We start from the raw sequence: 16,866 nt of genomic DNA on the forward strand, positions 1-16,866 counted from the left end.
ATTGATTAAATAAAAAAAAGTACCTGCCTACTGTCAAGCGAAAGAATCCTAATGCTGCGAGGTCAGACGGTTTCCACAAAGTGAAAGTGAAATCTGTGCATATTTGTCTGTAGTTGAGCATAAAATAAATATTCTTAAACTTTCAAATGAGTCCAGTCGTACATAAAACGTGTTGTGTGTATTTTATCCATCAGAATATGAATTGAAAAGTTCGTATTATATATAGGGGTGTCAAATTATCGCGTTAATTGCGATTAATTAATTACAGTCATATTTAGCGCGTTATGTTTTTAAATCGCGTTAATCTCATTTTTAATCTCTAACTTTACAGTTTCTGTATGTGAGTTGCTTTATTATAAAATCTGTTTTATGTGTTGTTGGGACAACAACAACACACACACACACACACAAAAAACACATTAATTATTTTTTATTTTGGTAATTCCACTCAATGCCGGAAACCCACAACAAAACGCGCGCAGTAACAGCGATACAAACGTCATGTTAACGTTTACGGCGTCAGTCGCACAATGGACGAGGTGGAAGAGCCAGTAGAACAGAGCAGCAGTGCACGTAAAAACAATTCGTGTCTTGGAAATTTTCTCCCGACGTGAAAATAAAAAGAAAATAACAAATATAAAATCGCCTACAACTTAAATGTCACTGGTGAAAACAACCTGCATAGACTCATGATGTCTGCACTATTGTCCTATACACAAACACACACAAACACACACACACACACAAACACACACACACACACACACAAACACACAAACACAAACACACAAACACACAAAACACACACACACACACACACAAACACAAATACACACAAACACACACAAACACACACAAACACACACACACACAAACACACACAAACACACACGCACACAAACAAACAACACAAACACACACACACACAAACACACACACACACAAACAAACACACACCTTCAAGTCATTAACCTGAGAACGCGCGGACCACGTTTCTTTCTGTAAGTGAAACGTGCTCCCGTGAGCCGCGTTGTTTTCTCGCGTACGCGGCGTACCGCGCTTCCTCCTTGCCTCTAAACCAGAACTAACACCAAGACTAAAAGACTAATCCAGTCCAGGACTAAACCAGACTAAAACCAAACTAAAACCATGATCTCATATATAAGCATTTCTCTATCAATAATATTTTTAATATGGTTAAGGAAAGACTGGACTTTTATTGTCTTTAAGTCGACAAAAGTTATTATGTTCAGATTTCCTCGTCTTTGCTACTTTACAGCAAACAGTTTCTTATTCATGGAGACTTGGGTCAACAGTCAATTTGGAGAGATTTGTAAACAATAAATGACTTTATGTATATCAGTCTTTTGATTGAATAATGTCATCAGAATGAATTGATTAATTGAAAAGTTAATCGCATCGTATTATATATACAGTCGTCCTGGTCAGTCCTGGATCAGTCCTGGATCAGTCCTGGATCAGTCCGTATGCGGTGCAAAAGTCCGGCATCTTGATCGATGTTTCTTCTGTTCAATAAATAAAGCCTGTGAAGTGATGACGTATTTTTATTTATTTTATTTATCTGGTTTATTTAGCAGGGACAGTGTACATTAATCAACATTTCTGTAAATTTGGATTTTGTAAGTTTTGACAGTAAAGTCGCATCTGTGAAAGCGTAATTGGAATTTCATGATTCTAATTCTTGACGTCGTAACTTTTTATTCGTATTCTGATGGATAAAATACAGACAACCCATTTTATGTACGACTGGACTCATTTGAGAGTTTACGAATATTTATTTTATGCTCAACTACAGACAAATGTGCATGAATTTCTATCCTGTGCACATGAATATTTACACTGCCCAAGACGCAAAACTCTGGTCAAATCTGGTCCCGCGCCTGGGTACACTGGTGAATGAATGTGTGTGTGAATGTGTGAGCGGTTCCTTGATGTAAAGAAGGTGAAGGTGGAAAAGTGCTCTATAAAAATGTGGTCTTTTGTCCAGTATTAAAGTTCCGTAGTGTATCTTTAAATTGTCCTTGTTTGCTCTCACCTGTCTGTAGCCCACCATGATCATCCGCACCAGCACGATGTTGATGTTTGCTCCCAGAGACTCGTCGTGGTAAATCTCATCCACCTAAAAACACAGAAAAAAACTGGTCAGAACTTGTAACTTTAAAGCTTCACTGCGGAACTTAAACTTAAACTTAAAGACATAAGGAAACTCAATTAAAACCATGAAACTATAATCACATTTTTTAGAGAAAGAACATTTCAAAGTTAACTTGTGTAACTTTTCTGAATGGAGATGTTATTGCTTTGTGTGGAATGTTTCACAGTATGGCATTAAGCCTTTGTATCTTCATGGAGATAAAACCAGACCAAGTTACAGGTCAGATCTGTGGAAAGGCGACCCCACTCACAGTCAAAACGGCTGTTTTTTCTTTAAATGATTATTTAAACAAGATACAGTTTTTCATTTACAAGATTCGTGGATACAAGTGGTCGAAATGAGTTTCCTCCGCAGGGTGACTGGGCGTCTCCCTTAGAGATACGGCGAGGAGCTCAGTCACACGGGAGGAGCTCGGAGTAGAGCCGCTGCTCCTCTCGACGTGGAGGAGCAGCTGAAGCTCGGGCATCTGTTCTGGATGCCTCCTTGGCGTCTCCCTTGGGAGGTGCTCTGGGCATTTCTCACTGGGAGGAGGCTCCGAGGAAGACCCAGGACACGATGGAGGGACTATGTCTCTGGGCTGGCCTGGGAACGCCTGGGGGCCCCATGGAGGAGCTGGAGGAATTGTCTGGGGTGAAGGAAGTTTGGCAGTCCCTGTTTAGACTGCTGCCCCCGAGACCCAGCCCCGGATAAGCGGAAGAAAATGGATGGATGGACAGTTTTTCATATATATATATATATATGTATATATTTTGATGGAATTCCCTAGTGTGATGTCATGATTTTCCAACCAATTCCAAGTACTACCGTATTTTCCTGCACTATTAGTCGCTCTGGATTATCAGACGCACTGTCATTAAATGGTCTATTTTCTAACTTTTTTCACAAATAAACCGCACTGGACTTTAAATGAAACACAACAGTGTGATGGGTGAGTGGTTTTGTTTGTTTGTTCGTTCACGGTGACTCTGGGCTTTGTTCAGTTGTGGCGTGTAGGGAGGTGCTGTCTGGGACCAACGGATTGTCGGCGTGTTCGCAGTGACTCAGTTGTTCAGTCGTGTCTAGAAGCGGCACGTCGCGCTCGCTTTTCCGGTTCGTTCCTCCGTTCCGTTCCTCGTCGGCGTGGAGTGATGAGTGTGTCTGTGGGTGTGTTTCTCTGTGCGGTCGCTGTCTGCTCCGTGTGTGTTTGCGTGTTTTGCGGGTGGTGCGGCTTTGTAGTTTACTGAAGTCGTACTGTGACACCCGAGTGGATTCATGTATGGGGAGTTAGAGGCTTAAGAGCGCGTCTAATAGTCCAGAAAATACAGTACTTTTAACCTAAAAAAAAACTTCCAAACTGGGCAATTATTAATTTTTTTTTTTTGTGTGAAATCAGTCACGTTAAACTCTCGCTTTTGAAAGGTGATTGTCTCTCGTTTGATAAAAAGTAACAAAAACAAAGCTAGAAATCAGCTGTGAGATTCGAGTTAGACCCAGAATAGACCCAGAAGTGGCATCAGCGCTAAAATTAAAATACAGGAAAAACATGAATCACCATCATGAAGGCCAGAAGCAGATACTTTAACGGAGGCGAATACGTGTACAAGTAGTTGGTGTAGGAGGGGTCAGGGAGAGGGTAACTGCACAGACACGAGTGGGCAGACGCTTTGAACTCTTCCACTAAACCTTTTCACATGCCATTATAACAGAATACAGTTAATTTATGCTTATGTTAAAGGTGCATTGTGTAACTTTTACGGCGGAGGGCCCTTCACCTTCTTGTTTCTACGGATGCGTCATTGCAAAAAAAATAATACAAAATGGATTTAGACTAAGATTTAAAGGTGGTATAGAGGATTTTTTTTAAGGAAAGAAATACAGTGACAGTCCTTTTTCAGATGTTGTGCATGCAGTGACCTGTCTAGAAATAATTTAGCAACCAACACGTCAGTTTTTAAACCCTTCGTCTGCTTCGTTCGCGCAATCGCTGGAAGAGATCTCCAAGAATCACCACCTTTGCTCCTTTTCCCCTTCTTCTCTTCTTCTTTCAGCGACCTCAAAAACGGACTTTCTTTTGCGGCGAACCGGTCGTCGATTCTCGTCCGACATCTCAACCAACTTTGTGCGAAATGTGAGGAAGCTACAGTTTAAAAAAGCCTCTAAGAACCGCTGCAAAAACCACGTAATCCCCGCGCGCCGGTGAGTCAGTTACACTAAAAACGTAGGGAGTTTGATTGACAACTTAACAGCCAATAGAAAATGAGGTAGCCTTGTTTTCTATTGGCTGATGTTTATCTGGCCTCACTACGTCCACAGTTGATAGATTTTCATTCTTTTTTTTTTTTTGGTCATTGTAATTACAAGGCTGCTGCGTCTCTGTAATGGTATTTTAAACTTTCATTGATGATTTGAAACTAAAAAAAAAATCCTCCATACAACCTTTAACACATTTTCAGGAGCCTGTGAGCAACGCGAGCTGTCTCCGTGTTTAATGCTATATTGCGGAACATTCCTGGTGAAGTAATCTCCACGGAGACGAGAAGCAGGTTGCACTCAAACCACAGAAAAGCTCCATAGTTCACCGTTAAAATATTTGCCAAAACAATAGGAGTTAGTGTGAAATACAGGTTCAGATATTCAGTTTCAAGGTGCATTGTGTAACTTTTCTGGTTGGAGGGTTCTGTCACCTGCTTGTTTCCATGGATACGTCATTGCTCTGCCTGGAATGTTCCACGGTATGACATTAAACAGCTCTACTCTACATTTATTCAATTACAGGTGGGTTTAAAGCTGAAAAATACCAAGAAAAACAGACATTCTGACTGTGAGCGGCGTCGCCTCTCCACAGATCTGACCTGTAACTTGGTCCGGTTTGGTCTCCATGAAGATAGAAATGTTTAATGCCACACTGTGAAACATTTCAGACGAAGCAATAACATGTCCATGGAGAAAAGTGAAAATTTAATGGACTCTCCAATAGAAAAGTTACACAGTGCAGCTTTAAAGTTATACCATGTAAGTAGCTGCATAATAGATTTAGAAGTATTATACATCAGTAGTATGTTAAACCAGGTCTAAACCAGGTCTAAAACCAGGTCTAAACTAGATTTAAACCAGGTCTAAACCAGGCCTAAACCAGGACTAAAACCAGGTCTAAACTAGATTTAAACCAGGCCTAAACCAGGACTAAAACCAGGTCTAAACTAGATTTAAACCAGGCCTAAACCAGGACTAAAACCAGGTCTAAACTAGATTTAAACCAGGTCTAAACCAGGACTAAAACCAGGTCTAAACCAGGTCTAAACCAGGACTAAAACCAGGTCTAAACTAGATTTAAACCAGGTCTAAACCAGGACTAAAACCAGGTCTAAACCAGGTCTAAACCAGGACTAAAACCAGGTCTAAACTAGATTTAAACCAGGCCTAAACCAGGACTAAAACCAGGTCTAAACTAGATTTAAACCAGGTCTAAACCAGGACTAAAACCAGGTCTAAACTAGATCTAAACCAGGTCTAAACCAGGACTAAAACCAGGTCTAAACTAGATTTAAACCAGGACTAAAACCAGGTCTAAACTAGATCTAAACCAGGTCTAAACCAGGACTAAAACCAGGTCTAAACCAGGTCTAAACCAGGACTAAACCAGGACTAAAACCAGGTCTAAACCAGGTCTAAACCAGGACTAAAACCAGGTCTAAACTAGATCTAAACCAGGCTAAACCAGGACTAAAACCAGGTCTAAACTAGATTTAAACCAGGCCTAAACCAGGACTAAAACCAGGTCTAAACTAGATCTAAACTAGAACTAAACCAGGACTAAAACCAGGTCTAAACTAGATTTAAACCAGGCCTAAACCAGGACTAAAACCAGGTCTAAACTAGATTTAAACCAGGCCTAAACCAGGACTAAAACCAGGTCTAAACTAGATTTAAACCAGGCCTAAACCAGGACTAAAACCAGGTCTAAACTAGATTTAAACTAGATCTAAACCAGGACTAAAACCAGGTCTAAACTAGATTTAAACTAGATCTAAACCAGGACTAAAACCAGGTCTAAACTAGATCTAAACTAGATCTAAACCAGGACTAAAACCAGGTCTAAACTAGATCTAAACCAGGACTAAAACCAGGTCTAAACTAGATCTAAACTAGAACTAAACCAGGACTAAAACCAGGTCTAAACTAGATCTAAACTAGATCTAAACCAGGACTAAAACCAGGTCTAAACTAGATCTAAACTAGATCTAAACCAGGACTAAAACCAGGTCTAAACTAGATCTAAACCAGGACTAAACCAGGACTAAACCAGGACTAAATCAGGACTCAAACAGGATTTAACTAAATCATGCTGCGCTGACGTGTCTCTTCTTCTATTAATAATATTTTTAATTTGGTTAATCAAAGTCTGGGCTTTTTATTTTCATTTTAGCAGACACAGCGTCTTATGTTACGACGTCTTTGCTTCTCTACAGCAAATCAAGTAATCCAAAGTATTCAGATTACATTACTCACTTTAAGTAATTTAATGGATTACGTTACAAACTACATTTTGGGGTGTGTAACCTGTAATCTGTAGGCGACTGAATAAATGTAAAGAGGAGCTGTTTAATGTCACACTGTGGAACATTCCAGACATCTCCATAGAAACAAGCAGGTGACGGACCCTCAACCAAAAAAAGTTACGTAGTGCAGCTTTAAAAAGGAAGCTAAAACTAGTTTCGTATCAGATCGTATCAGTCACATGTGGAGGAAATTATAGAAAACAAATCCAAATTGCAGCCTTGATTCGCTCATTTCGTCTCGTTCAAATTGTGATTTCGATTCAACTGTGATCAATCTTGCAGCGAAATCAGGTACTACGGTTATATTTTTTTATATTTCTTTTAGGCCGACAAGTTTATTAGAGCCATATTTTACTCTGACATGTTTTGGCTGCTCGCTGTAAGTGATACCTGACAGTTCTGGAGACGGTTTGCAGCTCGCAGCCCAAACACGTCACCGTAAATACAACTCAATAATAAAGTTGTCAACGTGAAATAAATCAAATATAACTGTCATCATCTGCAGCTTCGGAAAATTCACGCGTCTTTGCAATTTTATTCCCTGCGGGTGTGACGCGAACTGGAAGCACTGCTCTGTCTGAAGCGCCGTTACTCAACTTAAGACTTTAATCGGAGTCGTTTTAAAACAGTCTGATGATAAAGGACGGGCTGGACCGGGACAGATGAGCTGATTTGTGCTGTTAAACAAGTTTATCTCACATAAAATAAAATTACAGTCACAATCTAGATAAGTCAGTAAGTCACTCTCACCTTTTTGTTGAAAATCAAACTCCCAAACAGGCCCATGAACGCTCGTATTGAAAAATGAAAATGTGTTGTTTCATCTATTTTATGTTTATTTTTAGACTTAGAGCTTAAAATGTGTCAGGCTTTGTTTGCAAATGAGTGTATTGAGTCACAATTAGTGCTGGGAAGTTGCCGATACAATACATGCCTCGATACATAGTCCACGATACGATACATACCTCGGTCAGTGAGCTATAAATTATGGTAAGAGAAAAACAAACCACTCCACTCCTCCAGGGCTGCCCTTTGTCACCGGTTCTGTTCATTGTGTTTATGGACAGAATTTCTAGGCGCAGTCAGGGGCCGGAGGGGGTCCGGTTTGGGGACCACAGGATCTCATCTCTGCTGTTTGCAGGATGATGTTGTCCTGTTGGCTTCATCAGACCAGGACCTGCAGTGTGCACTGGGGCGGTTTGCAGCCGAGTGTGAAGCGGCTGGGATGAAGATCAGCTCTTCTAAGTCTGAGGCCATGGTTCTCGACCGGAAAAAGGTGGCTTGTCCTCTCCGGGTGGGTGGAGAGTCCTGCCTCAAGTGGAGGAGTTCAAGTATCTCGGGGTCTTGTTCAGGAGTGAGGGGAGGACGGAACGTGAGATTGACAGGTGGATCGGTGCAGCGTCTGCAGTGATGCGGTCGCTGTATCGGACCGTTGTGGTGAAGAGGAGCTGAGTCGAAAGGCAAAGCTCTCGATTTACCGGTCAGTCTTCGTTCCTACTCTCACCTCTGGTCATGAGCTCTGGGTAGTGACCGAAAGGACGAGATCACGGATATAAGCGCTCGAAATGAGTTTCCTCCGCAGGGTGCTGGGCGCTCCCTTAGAGACAGGGTGAGGAGCTCAGTCACACGGGAGGAGCTCGGAGTAGAGCCGCTGCTCCTCCACGTCGAGAGGAGCCTCCCGGGTCCCCCCAGGACCGTGAGGGAAGTCTAGGAGGCTCGCGGACGATGGATGATAACCAGTCTCCCGAAGATACTACTGTTCACGGATGCCGATCCTGGACGACCTCCCTCAGGGGACGGGTGTTCCGGGCACTTTTGGGTCGTGTCGTGCTCGGGCGCTGTTACCTGTGGTTCTGTGGCCCGGGTTCACACCTGCACGGCCGATGGCGTCATCGCACGTTCGCATGTTGCGCTGTGGAGCTGGCGGTTTTGGCGGAGAGGGTCCGTCCAGCGGTGTGAAGTGTCTGTTGAGCGGTGGGACCGATGTTGTGGTGCTGCTCCGCTGTGTGTTTGTGGATGTGGTGTTGGTGCGGGGGAGTGGGGGGCAGCAGGGGGACAGAGGCTGTGGAGCTTCTGTCATATCTTCTGTTTGTATTTGGTAAGATTTTGTATTATTTGGATTTCATAGACGAGCCTAAATGTTTCAAACATAATGCACAGGCTTCCATATAGTATCAAATATACAAACTGTAGATTGTGCAGAGTCTGATCTGATTCTGGTCTGGTTCCTGTTTTGTCCAATTCATTAAGTTTACTAAGTTACACATTCCAAGACCAGACAGTGGTAAAAGTCAAGATTTTCAACAGTGATGGTTCATTGTTAGAAAAGTTAATAATAAAATTAAAGTTTTGGACATTAGATTTTTCACACTAAGTAAGAGGCAAGCAAGAAGCAAGACAGATAAATCGGATAAATCAGATAAAGCGAGTACAAACTTTGCAAAAAAAAAGTGGATTCAGTGTTTAGTTTCACTTTAAACTCTGGACTGTTTACTCTTTTATGAACACAACCTATTACATAACTCAAAATATTCCTGTTTCCTCGCTGTCTCTTTTCCTCAGAGTCGCCGGATTTGTGCATTTGTCGCCCGGCAACGTCTCTCCCGGGCTCCACCATCCCAGCTCCGAACAGCACGCATCAAACCGCCGCACTACAAAGGACCAGCGCCACACCGACTCCGCTCAGAAACACAGCTTTGTTTTGCTCTTTGGTCTTTTTCACATCGGAATAAATGGCTGCGTTTGAATTCTCGCAAAAGTCTCTTCGTTGTCCGATACTTCTGATATCAGGAAATTATCCAAAAAGGGACTAATTAACGTGGCAAAGATAAAAATAAAAGAGAAATACAGTTAAATACAGCAAAAATCCACATGTTTTTGCTGTAAACACGCACTAAAAATTCAAATTATCAGATTATTCTTGTTGGATGTCAGCATTTGTATGAGAAATAAAATATAGAAGCGTTTGAATAGGGCCCAGTAGAGATCACTAAATTACTCAAACATGCACGGATGACTCTAAAACCTCTTCAGACGTGTTTTTGATGAGGAAATAACGTTACAACTTGAATTCCTTCTTATGACCAGATCTTAAAATGATCTTAAAACTTTTTTTTTTTGGGTGTGTTGCGTCGCGTTTCCAAGGAAAAGGTGAACGTTCTGCGCCAATACACATACATGTAGAACACCCCCAGCATGGTGCCACTATCAATAAATCTTTTTCACAACGGCCGGAAGTGCAGCGATGCAGGGTAAACGTCACTTCTGGTTAATGTTTTTCTTTGGCAAAATATCTGTGGAAATGTCTGGCGTATTTTCCAGCAGCTTCATAAATCTGCCCCATCACCAAATCTTCAACCAACAAGGTCGACAAAGGATAAACATTCTGACATGAAGAATTTATCCACAACTGTCAAGGTAAGAAGACGAAAACTCAAAGGCGAACGACGACGACGCATTAGAGAACGACTGAAGTACTACTGAATCAATTTCATGATGTAGATATTTGCAGAGGCAGAGATTTGTGCAGTTTGAATGTTACAGATGTTCACAGATTACACGTCTCGCATTTAAACTGCACAAATGTCTCTGTCTATGCAAATATCTGCGTCATAAAATAAATGATTTATTTTAATTCTGGAATCAGTCTGAGTTCACAAGTTACTTATGTTTTCTTCATGACCATCACGTTAGTTTTGTTCAGTAGTTCACTAATGCGTCTTCGTTGTTTGCCTTTACATTTTCGCCAAAGATGTTCATTTTGTTTTCTTATGTACTTTAACTTCTTGGGTTCTTTTTAAAGAATGTACTGCAGCCTCTGTTTACATGGGAAAAACACATCATTAAAGATACAAGGGGGGAGGTTGTCAAATGTCATCTTCATGGGGGAGAGAGTTAAATGAATGGGATAAAACGCTCAACCTACTGTAAACATGTATACAATAGGTGGTAAGACTTATATTCTGTGCTTTTTACAATTTCAAACCCAAATATTACATTACCATATTTTGTGCACTATAGGGCGCGCTCTTAAGGCAAGGCAAGTTTATTTGTACAGCACAATTCATACACAAAGTAATTCAACGTGATTTACAGAATAAGAAATACATTAAAATCATAATAAAAGCAAATCAAAACATAAATAATCATAAAGATTAAAATTAAAAAGAGAGACATAAATTGGAGAGAAGAGTGCGGAATGAAAACCTTTCAGTTATATTTGCACAGTTTAAACAGAAATGTTTTGAGTCTGGATTTAAACAGCGTCACAGAAGAGTCTGTCTCACATGTTCAGACTGTTCTAGGTTTTAGCTGCATGAACCTGAAACTCTGACTCCCCTTGTTTAGTCGTGACTCTGGGCACCAGCAGGAGGTCGGTCCCTGAGCTCCTCAGAGTGTGAGATGTTCATATGACACTAACATGTCACAGATGGACTTTGGTGCTCGGCCATGGAGACACTTGTACAAGCAGAGCTGCTTTAAAGTCTCTGAGCCACAGGAGCCAGTGCAGAGACCTGAGCACAGGACTTATGTGCTCGTACTTCCTAGTTCGAGTAAGGACCCGAGCTGCAAGTTCTGGATGTTCTGGATGTTCTGGATGTTCTGGATGTTCTGCAGCGTCTCACAGCTCGTTTGGAGAGACCAGTGAGCAGAACATTACAGTATCTAACCTACTGGAGACAAACGCATGGATAAGTTTCTCCAAGTCTGATTTAGACAGTAAACCTTTGATTTTTGCTATGTTTTTTAGATGGTAAAAGGCTGCAGATGTTATTGACTTGATGTGGCTGTTAAAGTTCAAGTCTGAGTTCATTATTACCCCTGAGATTTCTTGCCTGATTTGAAGGTTTTAGAGAGAGAGACTGGAGGTGATGCTGACACTGTCCCTTTGTTTCTGTGGACCAAACACTATGACTTCAGTCTTGTCAGAGTTTAGCTGGAGAAAGTTGTTAAGCCTCCAACCCCATCAAAAAATGACTGCGCGCCCCACAATCCAGAGCGCCCCATACACGAAACCACTCAGGTGTCCCAGAAAGCTGCACCACCTTCAGACGGCGATCGCGCAGAGAAAAACACCCACAGACACACTCATCACTCCGATAAAGCGAGTCCAATGTGCCGCTTCTAGACACGACTGAACAACTGAGTCACTGCGAACACGCCGACAATCCGTTGGTCCCAGACAGCACCTCCCTACACGCCACAACTGAACAAAGCCCAGAGTCACCGTGAACGACACAAACAAACAAAACCACTCACCCATCACACTGTTGTGTTTCCTTTAAAGTCCGGTGAGGTTTATTTGTGAAAAAAGTTAAAAAAATAGACCATTTAATGACAGTGCGCCTAATAGTGCGAAAAATACGGTACTTTTAATCTGGACATTCAACATTCCACCACTTTGTAATAAAACGTGTGATAAAAACAACACCCACCAGGTCCGTGGAGCTGCAGGTTCCTTCAGATTGTTAGCGCGTGTTGTCTCATTAGTCGTTCGTTGGCAAGGCAACAAAGTGCAACCTTCAAACAGGCCTCAGCGCCGGCATTAGCCTAGCGCACAAAAACCTACATGCACGAGCTTCCACGGCGTTTACATCACCGCCTCGTGCATCGTGTGTGAAATGTCGGGGGGATCTAGTCTGACTGTAGCATTCCTCACTAGGGATGGGCATGATTAGTCGATTAATCGATAATTGATCATTAAGAATTTCATCGATTACGTAAATTTTAATCGACAAACCGAATGCAGGTTGCTGTGCGTAGCGTGACCAAACAGAGGTCCGTACAAGTACTCTCTACACTCAGAAGGAGCGAGCAAACACAAACAGTCAGTCTGTAACGTACCGAAGTGCATATGCGTATTTAAAGATGACTTGTACAAGAAATTCCACACTTTCCGTTCCGGTCGGGACAAGTGTGAGTCCATGTGCACAGTGTATAAAGCAGCACATATGTTTCAGTGTCCAGTGGGAAAAAGTTTTGCCAGGTGAGAGTCGCGCAATGTGGATGACGAGTCCCCACCTCCCTCCCCCCGTACGGTGTCCTGGTTTTGACAAACGCAAATATCGTCACACTAACCTGTATTCACCTGAGTCATGTCTTTTAATCCAACAGAAATTGACCGCATCAGCGACACAAGAGCTGCAGTTTTATCTTCTCTTAGTTTATGCAAATTAGCGATGTGGTTTTAAGTTTTGTTTCTGTGAGAGTTGCACAAAACTGAATTAAACACATTATAATCAAACGGGCTGATGTGGCTCTAGAGTCGTTACGGTTTATTTGTCGTATAGTTGAATTTTTTTATGCAGATTAGTAGTGCAGATAGTAATAATAATAATGATCATTTTAATATAAAAACGTTAATGATTAATTGATAATCGATCGTTAATTCTCTCGACGATCGATTAAGAAAATTTCATCGAATGCCCATCCCTATTCCTCACACTAGGCTAAATGCAGTTCATTTGATACAGACATGTCAAACTCAGGCCCGGGGTCCAAATTTGGCCCACGATATAATTATATTTGGCCTGCGAGATTATATCAAATATGTATTACAGCTGCTCGCCCGCTACAGAAAGACTACAGAGACATTATTTATTTAAAATGTTGTTATTATTTTATATTATACTTGTTCTGGATCCAATGTCTAAACAAAACTATTTTCGAACATTTATTTTAATAAGAAAAGGTTTAACATTAGATATCTCGAAAGAAAAGAAAACATGCAGACGTTGTTGAAATTTTTCAGTAAATACCGTATTTTCCGGGCTATTAGTCGCTCTGGATTATCAGACGCACTGTCATTAAATGGTCTATTTTCTAACTTTTTTCACAAATAAACCGCACTGGACTTTAAAGGAAACACAACAGTGTGATGGGTGAGTGGTTTTGTTTGTTTGTTCGTTCACGGTGACTCTGGGCTTTGTTCAGTTGTGGCGTGTAGGGAGGTGCTGTCTGGGACCGCTGGATTGTCGGCGTGTTCGCAGTGACTCAGTTGTTCAGTCGTGTCTAGAAGCGGCACATTGCGCTCGCTTTTTCGGTTCGTTCCTCTCCGTTCCGTTCCTCGTCGGCGTGGAGTGATGAGTGTGTCTGTGGGTGTTTTTCTCTGTGCGGTCGCTGTCGCTGTCTGCTCCGTGTGTGTTTGTGTGTTCTGTGGGTGGTGCGGCTTTGTAGTTTACTGAAGTCGTGCTGGGACACTCGAGTGGATTCGTGTATGGGGCGCTCTGGATTGCGGGACGCACGGTCGTTTTTTGATGCGGTTAGACCAGGGGTGTCAAACTCATTTTGGTCCGGGGGTCGTATCCAACCTAATTTGATCCCAAAGGGGCCGGATCAGAAAACTCATGTCATATAAATCCCAAAATAACAATAAGTTCAAATAGTGCAGAGAAACACAAATCTACTACAGAAATACTTTTTAATTGATGAACTCTTTCTTTTACAAAATATTATAATATTATGAACAACCTGAAACTTAAAAAAAATAAAAAATTCAACACAATGTTTTAACATGAACTTGTAGAAATAGGAATAAGTCAGTTTTTGTTGTAAAATCCTGCACTCGGCTCCACTTTTCTCATGTTAAACATTTTGCTGATGAGGGTGTCACGGTCAACAGTCAAAACGATCGTCCTTTAAGAGCGTTTGGAAAGAGACAAGTCTTCATTTGTGCTGCTCTGGTGGGAGGGGCCACGTACAGAGACGCTGGAGACGCTGCTGTGATAAACACCGCATAAAATTACCAATATTTTAATAAAAAATAGAATTTAAATATTTTAGTAGAAAATCAGCCGAGGGCCAGATTAAAGGTCTTGGAGGGCCGGATCTGGCCCCCGGGTCACATGTTTGACACCTGTGGGTTAGAGGCTTAAGACCACGGATAATCGCCCGGAAAATACGTTATTTAGTTTGTTCCATGACTTAGTCCCAGTTTTTCATTTTGGCCTCTGTGAATTTGAGTTTGACACCCCTGATTTTATACGTTGAATCAATTGAACAGGGCCTATTCAGTTTAGAGTCTAAACTTTACACCACCGTATTAATGGACCAAGGAACATATAAACCAATAGTGACACTGCTTAACCAATCAAATCTTTGTATTCAAGGGCATCACAACTCTGAATGCAGACGCAGAATTTAATTTTAATTTTAAACTGCAGCCCTGTATCTAATGTAGGCCTACGCTGCGATGGTTTTAACGAACTGAAACCAGCTGATGAATTTGCTGACAATTTTGCACAAACTCAGTACATCAATCAATCAAACAATCAACAACTTTATTAATCCCAAAGGGCAATTCAGTTCTTACATCTCTGGTCACGCACAATATATAAATATAAATAATAAGGAAAAAGAAAGACAGACACCAACGTTCAAACCACAGAGCATCAGGGACACAGTAACAAATTCACTTTTTCCATTTAAAATTCTTATGGCAGAAGGAATTAAAGATTTGGCGTAGCGGTTGGTCTTTTGCTGTGGGGTGACATAGCGCCTCCCAGAGGGCAACTTTTACAATGATTTTCATGAACTGTGGGTGTGCAGAAACAGTGTGGTTAGTCTGGCTCAGTGTTGGCCTTACCAGTTTTGGTAAACAACACCGATGTGAGCTCGCAAACACAGACTGCACAACAAATACCTCATCTGAAACACACACTGACTTATTTGCTCACAGCAAGACTTTTTACAATGAGTGTGTTTAAACTTAATGCACATCTTAATAACCTACATTTTAATGATACGGGATTTGATTTTGATGCTATCACCGGTTTTTCTCAGTGTGCATGTAAACGCAGTAACACGAATACTGACATAACCGGGATATGGCTAATAACCGGGTTATTGATGTGCATGTATACGCACTCAATGTGGTTCAGACTGTTCTGAACATCCAAGTAGCACTCCTGCCCCCTAAAGTTTATTAAATCGTAGTCCTTTCCTTTATATTCCCATGTGGCCTTATATATGTGTATAATCCCTCAGTGGTCCAGGTATTTTCCACTGTGGTCCATGAACGTACACTCGTCTATCTGCTCTTATACTTGTTCTGATGCAGCTCAAGATCATTCTAAAGCTTCAGGAAAGGTTGATTTCTGTGCTGTCAATGGGACAATGCCTGCAAAAAATAAGTATCTTGGTTCAATACTAGTTATATTATCATTACTTCAGTTTACATAACACAAAAACACCAACCTCACGCCTTCAGCTGTGTCCCTCAAACGACCTCCTGAGGCCAAAAAGGGCAAAAAATGTCAATACCGAAGAAGAAAAACTACCTGCATTCACAAATATTCTGCTCGAGCGCCAGCGTTCAGTGACAGAGGCCTTGGTTTAGTTTAAAATTACGACCCGACCGCACAAAAACGTCCGCGCTGAGAAAGCAAAGAGATGGCTCCAGTCCAAATTTACTCGAGGAAAGAATTCAAGCAAATATTCCATTCACACGGCAGCTTTCCGGTCAATATACGCTTTAAAGACGCATTGTGTAACTTTTCTGGTGGAGGATCCATCAAATGCTTTTGTAAACAGAGATGCTGTTGCTTTGTCTGGAATGTTTCACAGTGTGGCATTAAACCTTTCTATCTTCATGGAGACCAAAGCAGACCAAGTTACAGGTCAGAATGCGCCTTTTTTATTAGGTATTTTTGAGCTATAAAACCACCTGTAATTGAATAAATGTAAAGTAGAGCTGTTTAATGTCATAGTGTGGAACCTTCCAGGCAGAGCAATGACATCTCCTCAAACAAAAAGTTACACAGTGCAGCTTTAAAGAGCACACAAGTGACCTGGAAATACAAGGCAAAGACAAAAATTGTACTTCTTCCAGTAGTTTCCAGTAGTGTTGTAGTAATCGAGGCCGGTCTCGAGTACCACAGCACGTTTTTTTTTTTCGGTCATGAACTCATCTTGGACTTGACCACGTTTGGACTCAGACTTGTCTTGGTCTTGATGGCGCTTGGACTCGGTCTTGTCTCAGTCTTGATGGCGCTTGGACTCTGTCTTGTCTCGGTCTTGAAGGCGCTTGGACTCGGCCTTGTCTCGGTCTTGAAGGAGTTTAGACACGGTCTTGTTTCGGTCTTGATGGCGCTTGGACTCGGTCTTGTCTCGGTCTTGAAGGCGCTTGGACTCGGTCTTGTCTTGGTCTTGATG

At 41.6% G+C, this 16,866-nt stretch overlaps 1 protein-coding gene across 1 annotated transcript in view; it reads right to left on the reverse strand.

The window, feature by feature from the left end:
* The window catches only part of LOC110165968 (A disintegrin and metalloproteinase with thrombospondin motifs 3), a 287,972-nt gene that overhangs the window by 143,859 nt on the left and 127,247 nt on the right, over positions 1 to 16,866 (reverse strand). Inside the window, exon 6 of the mRNA XM_055149924.1 lies at positions 2,057 to 2,140. Within this exon, the coding sequence (XP_055005899.1) occupies positions 2,057 to 2,140 (84 nt within the window). The remainder of the gene's footprint in view (positions 1 to 2,056; positions 2,141 to 16,866) is intronic.

The sequence above is a fragment of the Boleophthalmus pectinirostris genome, unplaced genomic scaffold, assembly GCF_026225935.1.
Source record: "Boleophthalmus pectinirostris isolate CB_2022bp ecotype Guang Dong unplaced genomic scaffold, ASM2622593v1 HiC_scaffold_14, whole genome shotgun sequence".
NCBI lineage: Eukaryota > Metazoa > Chordata > Actinopteri > Gobiiformes > Gobiidae > Boleophthalmus > Boleophthalmus pectinirostris.